This window comes from Heptranchias perlo, chromosome 7 (genome assembly GCF_035084215.1).
Source record: "Heptranchias perlo isolate sHepPer1 chromosome 7, sHepPer1.hap1, whole genome shotgun sequence".
Classification (NCBI taxonomy): Eukaryota; Metazoa; Chordata; class Chondrichthyes; order Hexanchiformes; family Hexanchidae; genus Heptranchias; species Heptranchias perlo.
This window is the reverse complement of record NC_090331.1, coordinates 83,062,277-83,082,090: the sequence shown is the minus strand read 5'-3', so window position 1 is coordinate 83,082,090 and position 19,814 is coordinate 83,062,277. Positions and strand designations below refer to the sequence as shown.

The following is a 19,814-nucleotide window of genomic DNA, read 5'->3' as shown; positions in this document are numbered from 1 at the left end:
TTTTAGGCCACTTACATCTAATTCTTTGAGGTTCAATTCTTCAGAGCTTCTTTTGGCATTTTTTTTTAAAAGGGAGAATTACCATTTCATTCTCAATATAAAAATTTCACTGAACACAGCTCCAAAAATCACTCCTTACTGAAAAACCCTACAGCCCAAATAATTAGGTGGATGCGAACGTATTTTAATATAAACTGTAATTTATGAAAACACAGGCCTGAAGTAGCTCATTAAATTTATGAGATAGTATTAGTTAAGAAGGTGTCACCTCTTCTCACTTCCCTTACTTAATTTGCAGAACAGCAATTCCACTTATTCCAGTTGCTGGACTCCAGTTGCCATGGACAAAAAACTGATATGTGTGAGAGACAGAAAGAAGTGAGCGAGAGCGAGAGAGAATGAAGAGTGAGAGAGTGAGAGCATGTGAGTGAGAAAAAGAGTAAGAATGAGAAAGAGAGCGAGCAAGAGAAAAAGGGAGAGAGAGACACAGTGTGCGCGAGAGAGAGCGAGAAAAAAAGAGACGGAGAGAGAGAAAAAAATAAGGAAAAGAAAGAGGGGGCGAGGGAGCGAGATGTCATGGACAGGTACAGAAAATAGTCAAAAAGGCTAATGGAATGCTGGCCTTCAAATCTAGAGGACTAGAATACACGGGGGTAGAAGTTATGCTACAGCTATACAAAGCCCTGGTTGGACCACACCTGGAGTACTGTGTTCAGTTCTGGGCACCATACCTTAAGGAGGATATAATGGCCTTGGAGGAAGTGCAGCGTAGATTTACTAGAATGATATCCAAACTTCATGGGTTAAATTACGAGAAGAGATTGCTCAAACTAAGGTTGCATTCCCTGGAATTTAGAAGATTAAAGGGTGATTTGATCGAAGTTTTCAAGATATTAAGGGGAACTGATAGGGTAGATAGAGAGAAACCATTTCCGCTGGTTGGGGAGTCTAGGACTAGGGGACGTAGACTAAAATGAGGGCCAGGGCTTTCAGGAGTGAAGTTAGGAAACAATTCTACACGCAAAGGGCGGTAGAAGTTTGGAACTCTCTTCCGCAAACAGCAGTTGATACTAGCTCAATTGTTAATTTTAAATCTGAGATTGATAGATTTTTGTTAACCAAAGGTATTAAGGGATATGGGGCTAAGGCGGTTATATGGAGTTAGATCACAAAGCAGCCATGATCTCACTGATTGTCGGAACAGGCTCGAAGGGCTAAATGGCCAACTCCTGTTCCTATCTTCCCATGTTCCTATAAAGGGAGAAAGAGAGAGAGAGAGAGAGAAAGAACGGCATTTTTACTTCGTGTGGCTTTTAAAAAGAATAATGCTATATTTACCTCTTATATATTTACAGTTCCCATCCAGTGCCATTCTCCATTTGACCCTATACAAAAGTGCTGTCATCGGATCCAATAACAGTTCACAGGACTCGTGTAAAAGCGAGCTCCCACTGCTGCCCAAGCACAGTCAATTGATGCTGTCACACTGCTAGTGCACCTGTTGCTGCAGAATGATGCATGTGGCATCGGTAACACTTCCATAACGGAAAAATACCTAGAGCATATTCTATCCAACCCACTCTCGGAAGGAAAAAGCAACTCTTGAGTTTACAGGAGCTGTACCACTGTAATTGATTTATTTTAGCCCTGAAAAGGTTTTTACACTTTCTGAACTTTGAAAAGTGTTTAACCATTATTAACGCTTCTATACCTTGAATTATACTCAAATTATATTCTAAGTGACTTCACATTAGGAGCTGTGGTAGAAACAATTACACAGAAAGTTTACAAAAAGGTTGCAATCTTCACAGTTATGCAAATATCAGAATTGCATTATTTGAGTTGAGACTCATTAAAAATCTCTTGCAATTTAACCCATAACATTGGTGCTTTGAACCATAAACAAGCCTTCTTGGGGGTGACAAAAGAAAAGATATTTAAGTTTTGCTAGCAACCATGTAGCACGCAACACTGCAACCTGACATTTAAAGCCTGTGATCATTCACCATTCAATTAGATGCTCTCAGCCTTCAGATTTACAAAATGCACCTAAATACTTGGGATGTGCATCACAAACACTCACGCTGAAGTTGGCCTCTACAATGCACTTTAGTCATAACCTTTACTCTCGACCATCCAATTATCTTGCTTAGTGGACTAGGCTATAACTGGTTTGATTACTCAAGCATGTCTTACCAGCACAAAGCAATCTGACTACAGATCTTCCTAACCACAGCATAGAACAGCTACATTGCAGTAAAGATGGCAGATGCAGACCAAACCGGTGCTATCGAAGCCCTAAAACAATACTCTCAGTAGACTCCAAACTTTTGGCCACAATAGCTATTTTAACTCATTGGTCAAAGCAAAGTAAAAAGTATTAAGTATCTGTCTGCTAGTTATTACTTTGCACAATACAATTTTCTAAAATTAGTTTTCCCTTTAAAACCAGAGATCACATTCTGACCTCAGTACAACCAATGGGCGGGTCGCCTGGAAAAGAGGATGAAGATCTTTATGCCCCAAACTTATACAATTTCTGAACGCTGAGGGACTGGACATTGAAGTCTGTTAAAACACTTTTTTTGCTACCTGGATTCGAGTCCAAGCTAGAAGATAGCTCCCTCTCTCCACTGGCTGTAAAAGTACTATACTACATGAAGTGAATGTGGAGCAGTCTCAATGAAGTACTTAGTTGATGTGGGCCCACAGCACAAAAGCCGCTTCTAATTTGACAAAAATTGCGTTAAATTCTCAGTATCTTATAAATATCAATAGCTCAGAGGCTTCTAGAATGGCTTTACTTTGAATCTGCCCATGTTAGATTGAGTTGGAAGCACTAAGTGATAATGTTGAGTGCAGAATGTGTCAGCGTTGACTTCCGACCATGTTGATGAATGCACTCACCAAAAGAATTCGAAAATTCTGAAATGAATTTCAGCAAATATAGATTAACATCCAAGTATGGGAAAGAACTAATTGTGTTTTTTCTGCCTATCAAATGGTCAGAGCCTTGAAAGTAAAATACAGTCTCTCCATTGCTGAGTTGAGATGATACAGGGAATGCACACAAAACATTTACCTATTTTCTCTATAACTACAGTATAAGATTTTAGCTTTAAGCTCCAAATCACAAATACACTCTCAGCTTCCCAAATTCAAAATGTTCGAAGTAACTGCACAGAGAAGCAATGACTGACATGAACAAAAACCATTTAAACCACAGATAGAGAATTGCATCTTTAAACAAAGGATTAAAAACCAATTGTCTTTTAATTGAGTCAACCAAACACAATATATGTAAGCAATATCACAAGAATATTCTCGCCAACTTGCTTGCTAAAACATTTAAACACTTTGGCCATAAAATGACCCAATTATTGTGGGCTACCAAGGACGCAAAGCGTCACTGTGTACAACCCTGGATCAAACAGTGAAATAGATACGCTTCAGAAGGCAGTCTGCGTGCAAGCCTGAAATTATATACAATGATCATCTGATCCCAGCCCTCTCGTTCCCCCTTGTGAATTGCATTTAAGATAACGAAAACCACTGCCAGACACATCAATGCAGTGCAATAACAGCCATTTCAATACAAAGCTCCCAGGAGAATTTTTTTCTCTCATTTTGACGATTCAAAACTGCCATCCATTGTCTCAGTTGCCCCATACTTTTTCAAAGCCAAAAATGACAATGGAAAAAATTACCTCTATTTCTTCAATTGGTTCATAATGTTACATAGTGCGTAAAGTAAAAGAGAACGCAATCTTGAAGTCATTTTAATGAGATAAGTTTTGATTTTGACTGATATTACTATATAAATGATAATGGAGCTCTCTTTCTGAGCAGAAAGACAGTCATCCTATTGAGAGATTCAGATGCTGTTATAAATTGCCAACGCAAAGCTGGAGCCGTTTATGAAATTCAGCTGTACCCCAATACTGGAATAGTGACAATTTAATTTTGCAGTATTATATATGATTACATAAAACAGTGAATTTAAAAAAAAACTGTTTCCAGTATTTGTTTGAAATAGTAACTTTCTGAAGCAGTCTTTCGAGGACAGTGTCACGAGATAAGACAAAAGGTGATTACTAATCTTACGCCATAGGACTACATCTTTTGGATCTCATGGCAGGACTTCCAACCATCACTCTGCCTCTCCTCAAGATAGGGGCTTCATGCTGGCATTTGGATTGACCGACAGTATATCAGTATCTCGTCCAATAGACCAATCTTCACGTGAATTTAAATATCCAGGGCTCTTAGACTATATGACCAAGGGAGGGGTGGTACAGCCACAGACCAATTCTGTTCTCATCCGATATCCACACACATGCTTCAGTGGGATGGGAATATCAACTAGGGTTCCCACTGCAGCCACCTTTAAAGCTGCTCAGAATGGTATTGATAATACCACAATTTGTGCAGCGGGACATAATGGATAGCAATCAGGTGCAGCAGGTTGAACAGTTGATTTTCCCGTCTTATTGAGATGAACCATAACCAACTTCCCATTCCCCAGTGCTGTGCCTTAGAGACATTAACGGCATAGAAAGGGATCAAACTTGGGACTTTGCAGGTTTGCAAGACTTAGTACCATACAATGCAGTATTTATATCCACTAAGCCATTAGTTATTTTTACAGCAGAATATGTACTACTGTATTATTTTACTGCAACAATGTACATTTAATGTAATCTTATGCTATTATTTTAAACATTATTACACAGTCTTGAGTTCGCAGGCATTAAGATTAGACAGGATTTATGGAAAGATTACATTTCTGCAGCTTTACTTTCCGAGTTTCTCATTTTCAGGGAATACAGAAGTATGTATCCTACAAGTTTATTACATAATATTTTCAGATGAACAGAATCTTATTCAAACATTGTGAAACCCAATCTGATGGGGTTTAAATGGATAGGAAGAACTGAATGAAGGAAGCCTGACTGCATTATAATATACAAGCAGATATCTGTGCTTGAGATAGTCTGAAAGCCTTATTATTTGTTCCAGTGCCTTTTCATGCAATCGATAACAGAGGGATGATTAAACCCTAGGAGAATGACAAGTGCAGAAAGCTCATCTTCACCACACTGTAGAATTTTGCTGCTGCAATTAAAATCGCACCTTCCAGGAAGGAGGGTAACAACTGCCAGAATCACTTCATCATCCAACGCAAGTGAGAAAATTATCATGCAAGTTTGGCCTTTGGTAAAAAAAGATAACCACAATTAGGTATACAACACATTCTTTCTCTCTTGTTACATGACAGAAGGTTATTCTCCTCCTTCTGTCATTAATCTTTGGGAGGCAATATGAAAATCAGAGCTTTTATTCCACATCATTTGTGAACAGTGTCCTCCAGCACTATATGCCACTGTAAGTGGAACCAAAGTCTATTGTATTCCCCACTCTTTTGGGTGATCCAACTTGAATTGAACCCCAACTGAAAGCATAGGAAGAAATTCTCCATCTCTTTGACTCAGCAGTGAACAACTTACATGTATCTATGTAGAAAATGGCTCATGGTGCTTGACAGAGGAGAAACAACATTATTAGGGATTGAGGCAAGAGCACCAAAAGCAAGGTTGTAAAGAGTTTTTTTTTAAAAAGGTGGGCGAGAAGGTGGAAGGGTTTAGGGAGTGAGTGCTAGAGAGGAGGGCCAACACAGTTAAGGCTCTACCACTGATGGTGGTAGGGAAATTACTTTAGAAAATCTTAACCCGCTTTCAAGTGGGTGTGAGTCCAAAGCATAAAACTGCCCAAATTGACGTATAATTAACTGCCTCGCTCAAGAAAGATGACAAGGATGGCCAGTGTGGGAAGTAGCAACATCACTGGTGCAGGAGGGAAAGCGATTAAAGAACATGATGCACTTAATTTGTCACTTCAAATTGTTCTCACCAATACTTCCACCAGTGGAAGACCTATAAGCAATTTCATTTTGGTGTTACATTGTTCCACTTTCTCTTTCCAGATACAAGTTTGAAAAGACAATCTCTGTAAATGTACTAGGTGTCCTTCACCATTCCAATCCTGGAATATTACAATTAAAATGGTTCAGATAATGTTTTTATGCATAATACAAACATATGTAAAGACATTCTGCGAAGTACGGTTTATATTCAACTCATGGCACTTGGTACTACTCTCACACCCACTGCCCATGAGCTACCAGACCAGTCCTCCAGTCAGGTATAAAGCGCATCTCCACAAGTTCACAACAGATCTTCCATTTCTCATACAGCTCAAACTATTTTCAGCCATAAACATTTTTTTAAATTTAACCAGACAAAGCAAGGTGGAAACTGTAATTCTGTTCATTCGATGTGCATCACTTCCATGAGCCCAAAATCAGAACAATCGGTGAAAGAGGGAGGAGAGCTGCAGGCATTCTTCAGAAACAAGCAATGACCTGAGGCAAGGGTTTTTTTTTGAACGGCCTTATTTTTGTCTAATGATGTAGATTTTATCTTTTAAACTTATCAAGCAAACAAACACATCAGACAAAACAATGGAGCTTGATGAAGCACAGCACAGCTAAAAAAGGAAAGAACGCAGATGGGTCAATGAGCAGCGAGATGCCTGAAAAGGTAGATACAATGCTGCATTCCAGAGATTGTTCACTGATAGAGGGAGAGGTGGCAAACAATCAGTAAATCTTCCTCCCCTGCCCACTGAGAAAAAAGGACACAATCTTTTAATAGCCTGTGTCTCATTAATTGTGGGACATAATTATTTCACTGAAAAAATATGAATATGTGCATCAAGCCTTCAGACAAGCATTTTGCCCCTCACAACTGTCCTTCCCCATTTAGATTAAAAATGCAGATTTTTAAATATTCCATATTAAAGCTATCAAATACTACACTTTGAGTCTTTTTAATAAAACTAAAGCTTTGACTGTACAATGACATTCACTGAACTTCAAAAATGATTAACTGTATATAAGGGCTTTCAGACCTTTCAGAGAGTTGTGATAAGTCCCTACATAACTGAAATCTTTATTTCCTTCCTTAAAATAAACAGTTTGCAATTGTACAATGTGTACATTACGGCTAAAGTTCTAATCAGCAAACCCCTCACCAATGAATGAGAGAGACCATCAGTTTGATGTGTCAAGAGGATGGCTGGCATAGTGCAATAGTGGAAAGATGTTACTGAAGTAGTTTAACAGTTGATAAACAAGTCAATAAAGTATGTAGAATTATGAGGTACAGTAACAGCTTGAAAATATTGGTAACATGGAACTTAACAGCATAAAACTTAATATACTTAAAAAAGTCAACGTGCAGAGTAACATAAAAATGTCACTGACACAAAAATATCTTGCTGCAGCATGCTCTTCAATCCAATTAACTAAGAGCACTGAAGAACATAATTGATGCATTCCTAATACGAAACATTGAAAAGCCACTTCTGCAATCAACTGGAAACTAATGGGCAACATCCTTTCTTTGTTGATATAACTATAAAACTATAATTACTGTTTCATACTGAACTAAATATTAGAATCCAAAATAAACCTCTCCACAAGAACTTTTTTGGATTTTGCATGGTCTGCCAAGGTTATTAAAATCACAAATTTGATAATCTAGCCAAGAATCTGGTATTTCTGCTTCTAAAGTAATAAGAGTCAGGAAAATATAAATATAATCAGCCTTGTTAGGGTATTATAACTTGGGAATCTCCTGCTGCTTACAATAGTATTGACTGAGACACAGAAATGGGCCGTAAGGGCAGACTCCAGTGGAAGGAAAGGAACTGGAGCACTCAAGGAGGTGATGGGTTTGAGGCATAATAGAGCAGGCCTGAAACACTTGGGGAGAGCCTTAGAAGTGCGAGCTTAACTTGGTTCTAGGGGGAGGAGAGTGGCAGGATGAACTGACAAGGGAGAATAGTGTCAGTATGAAAGGGCGAGGAGTTTGGTGAAGAGCAGTGTTTCACAACTGAGTCCAGAGGGGGTACAGTGCTTTTGTGAATTGAGGGGGTTAAAATGTAGGAGAGAGCCTATTTTGAAAACTTTTGGGTAAGTTACAATCTGGTTAGTCTGTTAAAAATACAAACTTCACTTTGTTTTTCCCTTTTTTAAAAAAAAGATTTAAAACCTATTAGTGAGAAATATAAAATTCTTCAAATTAATCATAGCATATCATTTCTCATTTAAAAATTCACAATGTTCCTGGGGGCCCCTCTAATTGTAGGTCTTAGTTTTTAAACTTAAATCACATTCATTTCATTTGGACATTTCAACATTGAGATTTCCCTTGAGGTTTTCACATACTCATTATTTTATTCTGACAATGTCATTTAAGCTACAAAGCCAGTGGAACCTCTTGTTTTCAGGGCTGTTCTTCTGTTATCAGCTTGTTTAGAAGCAGTTGGTCAGCATTTGATAGTTTTCTAGGTTGGCATGTATGAAGACTCTGATTGAATCTTACAACTTATCTGCCTACCACAACTAACCATGTCTGTCGCTCAACACCCAGCAGCCCAGCAAGCTGCTTTCTAGAGGCTGTCATTTGTAGCACAATAAACAGAGACACATCACATCACTTCCAAAATATCAGCATGGAGGTAGTACTTCCTTCCCCAATTTCTCCCCTCCTCTCCTGAAACTGTCGACACATCTTGGGCTACAGTTCCGCAGCCACTGGCTGCCTCCAGGTACTTCTTCCAAGCATTCATTCCTTGTGTGCAAGTCTACATAGTAACTGTCAGCAGGCTATCTGATGGTGGGAGAGCATTGCAGTTGAGCCCCATCCTGTCCTCGCCCACTGTGCCACACACATGCATTTTCTACAGCAAGGATCATTAGAGGTCGGTCAGGAGTAGTCACTCCAGCTGATTTTTCTCTACCTAGCCCAGAAGCACTGCGACCAACTGTAGCACCTCTAAACACAATTCCAACCGAAAACAGCTAACTCGGCAGACACAACTCATTAATCTTGGGAATCTCTTGATCTGTAGGGCTCAGTTCCACACAGGACAGTGCATTTATCAACATACCAATCTGGGTATGAGGTAACATTAAGAATTTACACATTAATTATTTTAATTATAAAAATAAATACACATCATGGCAAACAGATAGATTAGCTTTAAGATAAATTAAATTGGTATCATTGGAACAATGTAGAATAATCTACCACCAAGTTCCAGCAGTATTACTATAAAAAGAACTTGCATTTATATAGCATCTTTCACAACATCAGGACGTCCCAAAGCACTTTACAGCCAATTAAGTACTTTTGAAGTGTAGTCACTGTTGTAATGTACGAAATGCGGCATCGATTTTCCGCACAGCAAGATCCTACAAACAGCAACATGATAATGACCAGATAATCTGTTTTTTTATTGACGTTGGTTGAGGGTTAATATTGGCCAGCACACTTGGAGAATTCTCCTGCTCTTATTCGAATAGTGTCATGGGATCTTTTACATCAACCAGAGAGGGCAGACGGTTTAACATCTCATCCGAATGATGGCACCTCTGACAGTGCAACACTCCCTCCCTTAGTACTGCTCAAGTCTCTGGAGTAGGATTTGAACCCACAACCTTCCGACTCAGAGGCGAGAGCGGTACCAACTAAGCCACATCTGACACCTACGTACTATGTACCGCACTGTGCAACACAAATATAATGTTAAACAGAAATGTGGCAAAAATGTTTCACATGTATAATACTATGAAGTAATTAATTTGTCCAATAAATTCTATTAGGTTACACCATATTCACTTCAAATTCTCAAACTGATAAAAACTCTTTCCATTCTTCAAAATTATATCCGATTACCCATTATTTCCAATGACATACTTGAAATTCCAGTACTTGTGGCTTAAACCTATAAGTGCTGTGTCAGAGAGAAGTTTGGTCTTTGAAGCTAAGAAGATGAAGACTCCACTCTCCTACTTTTTAAAAAAAACAGTAAAGAATATTTCATATTGGGGCCCAAAATGAGCAGATCTGACAAACACTTCACTTTCCGTGTGATTGTGATATTCACACTCTAGAATTACTAAAGTGATGTGCAATACTTCTGAAGTAGTTGTGCATTTTTGGAGGTGCTGTCTTTCAGATGAGACATTAAATTAAAACCATGTGCCTATTTCTAATTTTCAGGTGGGTGTAAAAGATCCCATGGCACTGTTTGAAGGGCCGCAGGGAGCTCTTCCAGTGCCCTGATCAATATTCCTCCCTCAACCAACACTACCAAAAACAAATTAAGTAGGGATTAATCTCATATGCTATTTTGGAGAGCATGCTGCATGCAAATTGGCTTACACATTTGTCTAAATAACAACAGTGTCTGAACTTCAAAAATAAATTAATAGACTGTGAAGCACTTTGGAGCGTCCTGAGTATGTGTTAAGGTTTGTATAAATATACGTTCCTAACAACCCACCTTTGCCCCAAACTCAGAACAAAACCCCAATGTGCCATGTTTCTATTTCTCATACAAGCTATCCTGTAGCTTCAGGGAGATTGCTAATTTAGTCCTGAATTCAGGGCAGTATTGTGATGTTGTCAAAGATCACTCGAAATTGGATGCAGACTGCGGAAGCAACGCTTTTCACGTAAGTGCTCTTGCAGCCAGCAGAGAGAGGAAACTTTGACCGTATCAGTTTGGGGTAGCTTTGAATCCAGGTCCGAGAAATGAAAGGTCTATGTCTGACCTTCTGCACCAGCCGATTATCTTCCCCTGCCCCACCTATTTCACACATCTCTCTTCAAAAGGTAGGGCAATGGAGACTGCTTATTGTCACCTCACTTAGGAGCCAAGCTTAAACAATTTGTTTGTACTCCCTCACCCAAATAGCTAGTTGAAAACTAGAGCCATCCCCCCCTCCCCGCCTCAGAAAAACTCGTACAGTAAATCTTTGTTGATGCCGGCATTCAAATCTAAATCTCCTAAGGACACAGGTATTTCTGTTGTGCTTCATGAAACTGGAGTAACAATGCACAATTCTCTTGCCACCTTGCCCATTAACTAGTGGGTTAATTTTCTACAACACCAACCACCAGTTTTCCCGGTTTGCTCTCTGCCTTTCATCTCCATGCAGGACACCAAATGACCCAATGCTTTCTGTCTCTCTGCAGACCCACACTAGAAAAGTGCTAAATCCCTTTACAGAGCTCTGAGTTCTTCCGATGCCAAAACTCTATACAACAAAGTAACATCAGTGCATTGATTTAAATTTACCAAATTCCTACGTTATTTTTGAATTATGTATCAACAGTGAATTCAACTGGTAACGTAACTAATTCTATTCTTTAAATATTGATGTGAGTGTTAAATAGTGGTGCTTTCAGTTTTTATGTTAAATCTTTTGAAGTACCTTTTCAGTTATTTGTCCCTGAGATGTCACCAAATTACCTTTTCCACTTTTGAAATCTAACATGGGGTTTTCTCCTAGCCAACGCTACAGATGACAATGCAACATCAAATTAGGATTTGATTTTTGCCAAGCCAGTACCCCATACCAACCCTCAGCATCTGGCATGCCTTTGAATATTCATGCAGGCTTCAAACCCATAACAGATCCTGACCTTAATTCTATCTGATCTTAATCGTCTGTGGATAAAGAACTCAACATGACAGAGAGAGCAGTGCCATTCTCCATCTGATTGTCAAATTACAAGGTTTTCCATGAATCAAATACCTTACCCAATTCATGATGGGTCTTAAACTGTATTAGATTCCCATTTATTTCTAGGAGTCTTTATGATTATCTACATGCTCACCTTATTGCTACAATATTTTCTCCGTTTCAAAAGTGCACATTTGATTAATACCTTGCAACCATAAACTCAATTGAATGTCAAAGTCAGTTATGATTATACCCAAAATATAAAAACTACATTTTCCCCAGAAAATAATGTATAACATAAATAGAGGAGATTTTTTTTTTAATTTGCTGGAGAATATAATTTGTTTTTAAGTTTAAATATCCTATACCTTTCAAACATAATTTAAAATATTCAAATTCTAATTTATATAAAATGTTTGCAGATATTACAGGATAAACATCTTACAACTATAAAGACAATTCAATACTCAAGGGTTAAACAGAAATGTACACAATTCTCATTTCTCAATTTTAGAAAAAATGAATGATAAAAGCTCAACTGAAGACATTATTTCTATCTCAGATTTTTCATGCACCAAATTATTTATTTGTGTAATAGAAACCCAGACAATGGCAATGAAATAAAATACTCCTCAGCAAAATTTCACAAAATTGTTGCCTTCTGCTGCTCGCAAAATGTTACACTTAACATTTTTTTTCATCCTGCAATTACAAGCTTTCCAGCACCCATCATGTGGATTACTGAATGCCCAAAAAGTACCTGACATCTCAAAGCTAATTGTCGGAGCTTTTCTCTCTTATAAAAATGAGCCACATAAAATCCATTAGGGGTTTACATGCTCAGAGCTGAAAGCCCTCATCATACTGTAGAAAACACCTCAGCTTGCAACCTCAATCAAACACCACCAGTTATTAAGGCCTACATTCCCTCCTAACTGACAAACACAGTAATGTATTTCACAAATTCACTGTTTCCCGTCTACATTAATATGACCCCAGTAACCATTTTTTAACCTTCTCATTTGAAACTTAGTGGTGTCCTCTATCTATTTATTTTTTGAAGACTTGCTAGGTTACATGAAACCTACCAAACAAATTTTCAGAAAATGTCTAAGTTATCAGACATTACACAGTTTGATCAAAGAGCAAAACAATATCAATGCCATACCGTTTTGAAAAGTATTTTCATCAATGCTCTCACTGCTGGACTGCTCAAGGGTTGGTATACCCTTCTTCTGACTGCTGGCATATCCTTTGGATTTGGAAACATAATCCCTCTGTGATTTTCCATAAGGACTTGTAACAGGTGTTGAGGTACCATCGCGCTTTGAGAAAATACCACTAAAAAACCTGAAGAGTTTGTGCTCTTGGGAACTGGACCTCACGGCACCTGTTAAAAAGCCATCCTTCCCCATTTCCAGGTTTTCAGAAAGCTTGTGAATGTCACTATTGTCTAAAGTTCTGTTCTTTCCTTTTCCCCTCTCCCGGCGTCCCAACTCGGAGAGTGGATCCGTTTTGTTCAGCACTTCCCCAACATCCAAGGTGTTCCGCTTCTCATTCGTTAAAAATTCCCCACAGTAAGACTCGAGCTTTTGGATTCTGAATTCACGCCCAGCTTCCACACCATGGAGACAGCTGGAGCTGCCATGATGCTTCTCCTTTGTTAATGCTTTAAACCTCACCAGCTCTCCATTCCAGTGCCTGAAACTGAAGCTTCTTCTGAGTAAACTTGGATGCCTCTTGTCTGTTGCCAAAGACGTCAGGGGAGCTTGTTTGATGGCATCTATGCAAATAGTTGAACAATCAGATGATCCCACTACTGGGGCTACTGATAGTAAACCATGCTCTCCTTTAGGAAAAAGTTGCTTAGAAAAATCAGGCTCTGAACCAGGAGAAGACATTGTGATTAGCTCCTTATCCCCTAAAGGACTATTCAATGAATCATTTGAGTTTCTTTTGATGATTGGCTCTATTTTCCTCAAAGCCGATTTGCCATCAGCTCTTGGTGATGTCCTTGGATAAAGTGCCTCTGTATCAATGGACTGTAAAGGTGCTGAGAGCGCCTTCACACAAATGGCTTCCGTCGGATTTCCTTGTCCACTTCCTTCAGTGCAACCTCTGCCTTCTTGGTGGTCCCTTCCCTGGTTTGAGATATTGATAGCCCCAGTGACCGGTTCTATGGGTTCAGCCCCTGTCCCCAACCCCTCAGTGCAATGGGTCCAATTTTTCTTATTCTTTAATTCCACATCCACTGTCGCCAGCATACTGCTCGGTCTGGTGGAAGTCCCATCTCTGCGCCTCAATGTGACTAGGTCTTTAGTTGGATTGTCCTTCAGTTTGAAGCCGAGATCGCGAGACCTCCTGGCCACCTTCAGCCTGCCCAGTTCCAGGTGGCCGGTGCTGAAGGTCCGAAAGCTCCGGAGATTTGCTTGCGGCTCGAACTCGTCCTCGGCTTCGCTGGACTCGGCCGGACACGGGCTCCCGGGTTGGTGGGCACTGCCGGGACAACCTGGCCGGTCCGAAGCCGCCTCGGATAGGGGGGAAGGAGAAGGTCTGCCGCCGACCACGGCCGTGGTGGGCTCCCGTTTGACGAGTGTGAGGGAGATCCGATAGACGGTCTTCCTCTGAGGAGTCCCCCTCTTCATCATCTCGGGGTAGGGCTCGCTGTCCAACAGGAACATGGCTGCACTTAGAACATCCAACACCAGACCGCTCAACGGAGGAACATCCAACACCAGGCGGATCAACGGAGGTACACCCAACACCAGGCGGGTCAACGGAGGTACACCCAACACCAGACCGCTCAACGGAGGAACATCCAACACCAGGCGGGTCAACGGAGGTACACCCAACACCAGGCGGGTCAACGGAGGTACACCCAACACCAGGCGGGTCAACGGAGGTACACCCAACACCAGACCGCTCAACGGAGGAACATCCAACACCAGGCGGGTCAACGGAGGTACACCCAACACCAGGCGGGTCAACGGAGGTACACCCAACACCAGACCGCTCAACGGAGGAACATCCAACACCAGGCGGATCAACGGAGGTACACCCAACACCAGGCGGGTCAACGGAGGTACACCCAACACCAGGCGGGTCAACGGAGGTACACCCAACACCAGGCGGGTCAACGGAGGTACACCCAACACCAGACCGCTCAACGGAGGAACATCCAACACCAGGCGGATCAACGGAGGTACACCCAACACCAGACCGCTCAACGGAGGCACATCCAACACCAGGCGGGTCAACGGAGGTACACCCAACACCAGACCGCTCAACGGAGGAACATCCAACACCAGGCGGATCAACGGAGGTACACCCAACACCAGACCGCTCAACGGAGGAACATCCAACACCAGACTCCTCAACCGCGAAACATCCAATACCAGCGGCTCAACGGCGGAATATCCAACCAAGCCACGATGAATCCGAATTGTCCTTATACAGGATGCAGCGGAGAGACTCAGGTGTGCGAAGAGTGAGAGCTCGGGGGTTGAATCCCATTAATTCCCTTCTTCCTGTGAGATGCAAACGTTCAATGGGTTCACTGTTACATCGCCCATCTGTGAGCGGGGATACCGGGCAATGAAGGAGTATCTCTGGGCTCGGATCGAGCCAAACATCTTCCCAATGAGCCGAGAACCGAGCACAATCGGCGAGCACGGCGTGTACAAGCACCGACTGCCGGGGGCGGAGGAAGCAAGAGAGTTCCAAACAGCGGCCTGGATCTCCTCCACACCATGGGAATGGATTTCTAAAGGGCGCAAACCTCCAGCTTTTCAAATAACATGACACTTTCTTTAAAAATCAATATTTTGCAGCACCAGGCTAACCTACTCCGCTTTTCGAAACGCAAAAATGAACCCAGTCTGTAACCTCACCTGGCGCCACCTCTGACAGGAGCCATAGCTGTAGGAATAATATCCAGGAAATTACTGGAATAGTCCCAGCACAACAAACTCCGAGCAAAGCCCTTACTCAGGTATGTTAGCAGAGGCATTAACCATTTTATTTTAAATGCCTACATTAATATAGAAACTATGAACAAACGTCAACTACCTAAATGATTCTAACAAAAAAAGTAAATTTATGGTCTCCAATAAAAGTGAAGTTTAAGCTACTTTCATTGAAACTGCCTCAACAAACTGACACTTTGACACCTCATTTCAATGGCTCCAACCAAAATTTAAACCAGGAAGAAATGTTAGCTCAGTGGCAATGCAGTATTTCATGGAATGTACAGCACAGAAACAGGCCATTCGGTCCAATAAATCCATGCCAGTGTTTATGCTCCACACGAGCCTCCTCCCTCCCCACTTCATCTAACCCTATCAGCATATCCTCCTATTCCTTTCTCCCTCATGTGTTCATCTAGTTTCCCCTTAAATGCATCTATGCTCCTTGTGGTAGCGAATTCTTAATTCTAACCACTCTCTGGGTAAAGAAGAATGGTGCAGTATGAGGTGAAACCAATCAGGAAGGTCTAGGCTTCAATCCCTGCTGTTGCCAAGTTAGCTGATCTCAGGCAGGGTTCCGAAAGCAGCACAATTATCAACAACTTGAAGGTAGCAAATGTAACCCCACTATTCAAAAAAGGAGAGAGAAAACAGGGAACTATAGGCCAGTTTGCCTGATATCAGGAGTAGGGAAAATGTTAGAATCTATTATTAAGGATGTAGTAACAGGGCACTTAGAAAATCATAATATGACTAGGCAGAGTCAACACGATTTTATGAAGGGGAAATAGTGTTTGACAAATCTAGTAGAGTTTTTTGAGGGTGTAACTAGCAGGGTAGATAAGGGGGAACCAGTGGATGTAGTATATTTGGATTTTCAAAAGGCATTCAATAAGGTGCCACATAAGAGGTTGTTACACAAGATTAGAATCATAGAATGGTTACAGCACAGAAGGAGGCCATTCGGCCAACCGACTCCATGCCAGCTCTATGTAAGAGCAATCCAGCTAATCCCACTCCCTCGCCCTATCCCCGTAGCCCTGCAAATTTTTTACTTTCAAGTACTTATACAGTTCCCTTTTGAAGGCCATGATTGAATCTGCCTCCACCACCCCCTCAGGCAGTGCATTCCAGATCCTAACCATTCGCTGTGTAAAAAAGTTTTTCCTCATGTCACCTTTGGTTCTTTTGCCAATCACCTTAAATGTATGAGCTCCGGTTCTTAACCCTTCCACTGTGGGAACAGTTTCTCTCTATCTTCTCGACCCTTCATGATTTTGAATACCTCGATCAAATCTCCTCTCAACCTTCTCTGTTCCAAAGAGAACAACTCCAGCTTCTCATGTTTATCCACATAACTAAAGTCCAATATCCCTGGAATCATTCTAGTAAATCTCTTCTGCACCCTCTCTAAGGCCTTCACATCCTTCCGAAAGTGTGGTGCCCAGAACTGGACACAACTGGTTGTGGCTGAACCTGTGTTTTATAAAGGTTCATCATGACATTAGGGCTCATGGGATTGGGGATAAAATGTTAGCATGGATTGAGGATTGGTTAACGGACAAAAACAGAGAGTAGGGTTAAACAGGTCATTTTCAGGTCTCAGCTATTTACAATCTAAATTAATGACTTAGATGAAGTGACAGAGTGTAATGTATCCAAGTTTGCTGACGATACAAAGCTAGATGGGAAAGAGAGATGTGAGGAGGTCACAACGAGTCTGCAAAGGGATATCAACAGGTTAAGTGAGTAGGCAAGAAGGTGGCAGATAGAGTACAATATGGGGAAATGTGAGGCTATTCACTTTGGTAGGAAAAATAGAAAAACAGAATATTTTTTAAATGGTGAGAAACTATTAAATACTGTTGTTCAGAGAGATGTGGGTGTCCTTGTCCACGAAACACAAAGTTAACATGCAGGTACAGCAAACAACTAGGAAGGCAAATGGTATGTAAGCCTTTATTGCAAAGGGGTTGGAATACAAGAGTAAGGAAGTCTTGCTGCAATTGTACAGGGCTTTAGTGAGACCACACCTGGAGTACTGTGTACAGTTTTGGTCTCCTTACCCAAGGAAAGATATACTGCCTTAGAGGCAGTGCAACGACGATTCAATAGATTGATTCCTGGGATGAGAGTTGTCCTATGAGGGAAGATGGAGTAGAATGGGCCTATTCTCTCTGGCGTTTAGGAGAATGAGAGGTGATCTCATTGAAACATATAAGATTCTAAGAGGGCTCATCAGGGTGGATGCTGAGAGGATGTTTCCCCTGGCTGGAGAGTCTAGAACTAGGGTACATAGTCTTAGGATAAGGGGTTGGTCATTTAGGACTGAGATGAGGAGGAATTTCTTCACTCAGAGGGTCGTGAATATTTGGAATTCTCTACCCCAGAGGGCTATGACTTCTCAGTTGTTGAATATATTCAACACTAAGATCGATAAATTTTTGGTCTAAGGGAATCAAGGGATAAAGGGATCAGGCGGGAAAGTGGAGTTGCGGTCAAAGATCAGCCATGATCTTATTGAATGGCGGAGCAGGCTCGAGGGGCCGTATGGCCTACTCCTTATGTTTTTATTTAAATAGCGCCTTTAACATAGTAAAACATCCAAAGGTGCTTCACAGCAGCATAATCAGACAAAATGTGACACTGAGCCACATAAGGAGATATTAGGACAGTTGGCCAAAAGCTTGGTCAAAGAGGTGGGTTTTAAGGAGCATCTTAAAGGAGGAGAGCGAGGTAGAGGGGCGGGGAGGATTAGGAAGGGAATTCCAGAGTTTAGGCCCTAAACAGCGGAAGGCATGGCTGCCAATGGTGGAGGGAAGGAAATCGGCAATGCACAAGAGGCCAGAATTAAAGGAACGCAAAGATCTCACATGGTTTTAGAGCTGGAGGAGGCTACAGAGATGGGGAGCGGCGAGGCAATGGAGGGATTTGGACACAAGGATAAGAATTATAAAATTGAGGCATTGCTGGACCGGGAGGCAATGTAGGTCAGCGAGCACATGCGGATGGATGAACGGGACTTGGTGCAAGTTCGGATACGGGCAGCAGAGTTTTGGATGAGTTCAAGTTTAGGGAGGGTGGAAGGTGGGAGGCCGGCCAGGACAGCATTGGAATAGTCGAGTCTGGAGGTAACAAAAGCATGCCTGTAGCAACATTCAGCTACAGAGAGAAATTTTCAGCCATGGTGACCCAGCTAAAAAGTGCACGTGTGTGTCAGATGAGGACAGAATTGGAGCAGTTTCTGATCTTTCCCACTATGGAATAGCCTGTTAAAACTTCAGGAGTAGAAGGGAGAAAATTAAGAAGGATGGGGAAGAAATGAGTTTTACATGGCAAAATACATATCCTATAATGTTCCTCCTCCCTGCTCTGTTGAGTTAAACTTTCCCCTACTTGTTTCTCTCTGTGCATTTACACTGAGTAGTGGAAGAAAATCTCAGAGCAAACTGCAATGTTACCAACTAGATTTCTTTTACGTGTCAAAGACTAGAAACTCACAATTCCTTCGGGAGTTATTCATGCTACTGGTCATTCAGAACCAGTGCAATAAAATCCATATTCCTGCTGCAGTGAGTTCTTTTTATATACAAACTTTTTTAACCAAATGAGAAAGTGGCTTGCAATCAACCCACCCCTGGTGAGATTTAAAATTTTGTTAATACAATCTCACTGCCAAAAAAAATGTTAAACACAAAAATAATCTATGGCATTAAAGCATGTGAAATAACACTGCTAGGCTAGTAGGAAAAATAACTGGAATTCCCTTAATATAAAATGTAACCAATAATAACTGAATACAACGGTAGAAAATATTACTGATATTCTAGAAGAAATGAAATAATACATTTTCCACAAAAGATCTCCAGAAGTTAATGAGTCCCTTATTAATGGAACTCATTGAATTTATGGAGCTACATTCATCACAGAGAGCTTTGGTGAAGGAAAACTCAGATATATTTGTAATTAAAGCCATTTAGTGCCCCATAAAAGATATTGCTCTGTAATGTTCTGTGTTACTGAGTGAAAGGAAGGCTCTGTGGGGAAGGGGTGGTTAGTACACTCTTAAATTACACACATGATGAATTCCTCATCTTAGCAATGCCATTAAGGGAGATACCAAGCTACTACCCTACAGGGAAGTAGGAACAAAATTTAAATCAGCAACCAAGTCAACTTTTGTCTCTTTTGCAAATGTCCGACACATTAGCTCAAGTGCAAAACCAAAATACACTTGATTTCAAAATTCC

At 41.0% G+C, this 19,814-nt stretch overlaps 1 protein-coding gene across 2 annotated transcripts in view; it reads right to left on the bottom strand.

The window, feature by feature from the left end:
- agap1 (ArfGAP with GTPase domain, ankyrin repeat and PH domain 1) overlaps positions 1-19,814 on the bottom strand; it is a 655,663-nt gene that overhangs the window by 430,272 nt on the left and 205,577 nt on the right. Inside the window, exon 1 of one of the 2 annotated variants that reach the window (XM_067987993.1) lies at positions 12,768-14,540. The exons of the other annotated variant lie outside the window; for it this stretch is intronic. Within the exon in view, the coding sequence (XP_067844094.1) occupies positions 12,768-14,280 (1,513 nt within the window). The 5' untranslated portion in view covers positions 14,281-14,540. Of the gene's footprint in view, positions 1-12,767; positions 14,541-19,814 lie in introns of those variants that run through there. 2 annotated transcript variants of the gene reach the window in all.